General features: G+C 40.5%; 1 protein-coding gene across 1 annotated transcript; it reads right to left on the bottom strand.

Annotated features, from left to right (window-relative positions):
* Nucleotides 1-1,734: 1,734 nt before the first annotated feature.
* Nucleotides 1,735-4,122, bottom strand: LOC134192103 (heat shock 70 kDa protein 12A-like). Its single transcript, XM_062660792.1, has 3 exons — nucleotides 3,679-4,122; nucleotides 3,382-3,603; nucleotides 1,735-3,206 (listed from the first exon to the last, which is right to left on the bottom strand). The coding sequence occupies exons 1-3, from the start codon at nucleotides 4,006-4,008 to the stop codon at nucleotides 1,986-1,988; spliced, it is 1,773 nt and encodes a 590-aa protein (XP_062516776.1). The 5' UTR covers nucleotides 4,009-4,122; the 3' UTR covers nucleotides 1,735-1,985.
* Between the last annotated feature and the right edge of the window lie 635 nt (nucleotides 4,123-4,757).

The following is a 4,757-nucleotide window of genomic DNA, read 5'->3' as shown; positions in this document are numbered from 1 at the left end:
ACTTGTTTCATGATCTGATCTAAGGGGTTTGCACTTTTCACTCTACTATGATGTTGTTTGGCAACTCTTTTTTGTCTTGGCATGCCTATATCAAAGTCTATAGCTAGTCTTCAATGCTTCACACACGACAACAATGGCCACGACTTTGCTTTGCAAACAGATGGAGGGCTAGTGGTCTTATGATCGACAATCTGACAGGCAGACTGGCACCCATGCAGGGATGCAGTCAGATACCTAATGAATGAAACAGGTTCATACTAACAACTTTCAGTTGTCATGGAGACTGGCTCTAATAATTAAGAGAAAGAGAGTCTAGGAGCCAGTAGTTTTGGTGTTAGTGGCATCATCAGTGGCATCAGTCGTATTCTGGTTTGAGAGTTTCTACATATAATGACTTTGAAATGAATCCTTTTGTTGGTTTACTGTTTATCATTTGTGCTGTCATGTGTGGGTTTCTTAATTGTTTCGGCCTAATTTGTTTTGATGATGTTTGTTTTTGTACATGTGTCTGGTGGTTTGGTATCTGAGATTATTGATTACTACAACTTGATAATTATTTGTCTTTGTTGCCAGTCTTGGGCTGCTTCCCTGGATATATATATATATATATATATATATATATATATATATATATATATATATATAGTGGTGTGGTTTACTGGATTGATTGTTTTATGATTCAGAACCATCTCATTTATGCTCGACCTAGCTGACCATGTTTGTACTTCTTGTTTGTAGTAGTCAAAGTTATGAGAATACTGGTTAGAGCTGGATATGACTTAACAGATTTTTAGTATTTTGCAGTTTGTAGTGACACAGTTGGTTTCTTCATCTTTGCTTCAAGGGACGTTTGTGATCCCTGCCATTACAGTACAAATATCTGCATCACAAACCAAACGACTTCACCATACACAATTAAACTATATATAATCTAGACATATTAACATTAACTAACTGGAGACTGATATTAGACAGTCAGTCAAGCAGGGGAAGATCTTTCTAGCATTTTTCGTTTCTTGTATACTAGATACGACAGAGATAACAAGAGAGGAGCAGAACCAAGGTTATGACTGTTGAATGTTTGTTACTGGATGTCGTGAGCTTGAATGCAGATCAAAGCGTGTCATGTCAATCAATCTTAAGAACCTATCTGAATTATGTGAATAAAATTCATTTTGTATTTGAAAACCATTATTCAGATCATATGAGCTTTTACGGAGAGGCTTGTAATGAGTTTTTAACTGTATAGCATGCATTACGTTGAGCATATGAATTGGCTGGAATGTAAAATTTTTTAAATTTTGTTATATGAATTATATAATGTTTATGCAAGATCATTGCACAAAAGCAGTAAATGACATCAAGAATTAACTTAATTACATCTTTTGCGTGATTGCTTAGCACATGCGTTAACTGTCTGTTTCTGCTCAAGAGCATTAATTCCTTCAAATCTTCTTATGGCAAGTGTGACAAGTGACATTATGGGGAAGATGTTGTTTATGGTGTTTATGGGATTTCTGGGTGAGTCAAAATTTGGTGTACAGACACAATTAGCCTATTTGGTAAATGGTCTAGATATTTACATGGATATTGGGAGTATGGCTGCATTTGCATCACGAAACTACGAGAAACACAGTAGAGTACGCATGTTAATGGCGTGTCCAATCTCCGTTTTGTCCCCCCTTCTCTCCACCAGTGTTACTAAAAATTGATAAGTCTGGCACATTCAGGAACTGAACGGAAGTCATACATTTTTAGTGTCAATACCATCTTGGCTCAAAATGCATACGTTGATTAGCTACCTATCTAGAAAATTTACATGATATCCAATAAACCTATCTACCTATCTATCTATTAGCTATGTAATCCCAAGAACATTGGTTTGTACTTTCTAGCGCATATAACAGCAAATAAATGACATACATTGAGTTTCTTGTGTGATGGACATTCTGCAGTATACTGATGAAATATGTGTGCAATATGCTCTAATTGTATCTACCCAAAAAGTTGACGGTCACTTGTTTCCTCCTTCCAGTTTCATCACTTGCAGTAACTTTGAACTCAGATTCTCCAAAGTACATACTGATCTTGACTTCTCTATCTAATCCACATCCATTAAGGGGTACCAACATCTCACCTTTGTGTGAAACTCCTTCTTCAGTTGTGTATGCTACATCCCTGTTTGGTGAAAAGTAGATGTCAACAAGTGCATCCATCTGCCTTTCAAAGCTTGGACTAAATGACTTTTGCACACTCTTACCAACTTCTACGGCATCATTAGCTTGCACAAATGTTTCAAAGACATTGTCACACAAATCCTCTTCGGCTGTAAGCCCAGAAATGCGAAATGTAGGACGATGATAGCCCTCAATAAATGGCTGTGTTGTACCAATCCCAACAGTGTTGGCTGCACGTCTCTCACAGATTGCATTGGGATTTTGACCAAACAATACGGCGCCTTTCACAACTGCCAGCCTTGCATCATGGGGAACAATTACTGGAATTTGTTCTTTAAAAGTTTCTGTGATGACCGGTGCAAGGTAACTTGATTCTGAAAAGCCACCTACCATGACTACATATTTGAGACCATTGATTTTCTGTACCATTGACACAATATGATCTCTGATCTTGTTTACCACTGGTGTGAAGAGTGCAGTTACTTCCTCCTTAGTAAGGCGCAATGCACCTCGTCGAAGAGTGACATTTTGGTTTGCAAAATCTCTCACCATTTGATCAGCTTGCTGCCCTTCATCTCTGAGGAACCTAATCAGTGCATCAATTCGAATAGCCGGTGGAGAACGACCTTGACTAAAATCCCTTTTACTGTTTTCAAAATTCACTGATATCAAATCAACCCATTCAGCAGGTTCCTTCAGTTTAAATTGCTGCAAATATTCATACCCAAAAATATTTGCCAATAGATTTTCAAAGTTCTTGTCAACTTCTGTTCCTCCCCAAGGTCCTCCACTAGGCGGCTGCAAAGCTTTTATATGTTTTCTCTCTGTAATCTCATGAATTGTACAATCAACAGTTCCTCCTCCGCAATCTGCAACAATGTACCTTGTCTCTGGCTTCAATTGTCCAAGGACAGCAGCACCAGATAGATTTCTTTCAAGCATTTCCATCTGACGACAGTACAGAGATGCTGCTTCAGGCTCCAAAGCAATGATTAGTTGATCAGGTTTAGCGCTATCTGCCATTCCAGCCTGGTAAACAACAAATTAAATCATAAATATCTCTACTGCGCAAGCGGGCACACGCGTGGACAAATGCACCCCATTCATGCTAGACTAGCTGATAATCAAACAAGCGTGTAATACTGTTTAACTAGCAGGTGATGTAAAGTAATGTGACTGTGTAGTGAGCTGTATACTGTCATACCATGTAGGCTGCTTCTCTCATAAATTGCTTAGACGGTTCTTCCCATATTGCTGGTACAGTCACAACCCAGGTCACTTCGTGCAAGCGAAAATCAGTTGCTGAGGCTGCATTGATGTCCTCCAAAGCGTTGTCTTTGAAGAACTCGAGGGACCGAGCAAACACAGTGAGAGCCAGAATTTCTCTCCCGCACGCAGCTTTCAGCGTCTTGTCTCTGTTCAAGGACTGCAAGACAACATGCCCATATATGGTCTCGATTCATTGAAGGCCTAATTAGGCAATCAGGAAGTAGGTACGTACCTTGGACGAATGCAAACTCATTTTGAACCTGTCGAAGTAAAGCCATTCGTGCTGCTCTGCTTCCTCCAACTCGTTGTAGTAATGATATTGGGCGCCTTTTCCAAAGGAATGGAATTTAAGGTCAGGTTCTAGCAGTAAACACGTTGGAATTTTTTGGTCCCCTGCACCTCCTGTCGGTTTCTTCATCATGTAGATGGTGCGATGGCTCCCAATAGAAAACGCATATCCACTGTAGGTTGTTCCAAAGTCAACTGCAACTACCAGCTTCACTGACCGACTCGAGTCCAGATCTCCGTGTGACGTTGAGGTCGAGGCACTCCCCTCGCTCATCGTTGTAGGATGCCAGTAGGCCTACTAGAGGTTCCGTTCACGATAATAGTCAGCCACAAGATGTGTGATCGGTGCAGATCTAGATGACTGTGTGACGCTACTACAGCAGGCAATGTACTTGTATATACCCAACGTTTGCTGACACGTTTACCTCTGATTGGTGGAAAAACGCCGATGCAGCAGATCCATACGATTAGGCCATTAGTCATGCAAATTAGGGGACTCCCCAATAACATCACACTAGCCTCGAACTTCCAGACCTGAGAGCGCGCGAAGCTTGCGAACTCTAGAGTTTGATACTAAAATGATCTCGGAAGTACTTATCAATGGTAAAATGGTAGCCTTCGAGGCTACATACACACATGGTTATTCTCAGACGTCACGTGCTTGCGTTTGCCACTAGGGACGGGTTTGATTTGCAGTTCTCTAGCTAGAACTAAAACTGAGGGTGTGTCGCTACTGTTGGAACTGACAAAGCCAGAACTAAATCGAGCAAAAACTTTGCTTCGTGAACCGGAACTGCTAACCGAAGCAATGCACAGTGAAAGTACGAAGACAACAGATTCTTTCTAGCTATAGGAAGAGAGCCGTCGACTCTGTTAATTAACAGTCTAGTAAAATGTCTGGGCTGGCTGCATGTTACTGAGAGAGAAATGTACATGCATGAATAACGATCAGTGGCTGACGTAAAGGTTTTTGTTTGGCAGTACTGTATGTCTGCATACTAAGTAACCGTAAAGTTTAGCCCC

Source organism: Corticium candelabrum, chromosome 16 (genome assembly GCF_963422355.1).
Source record: "Corticium candelabrum chromosome 16, ooCorCand1.1, whole genome shotgun sequence".
NCBI classification, from domain to species: Eukaryota; Metazoa; Porifera; class Homoscleromorpha; order Homosclerophorida; family Plakinidae; genus Corticium; species Corticium candelabrum.
This window is presented reverse-complemented; position numbering and strand designations above follow the sequence as displayed.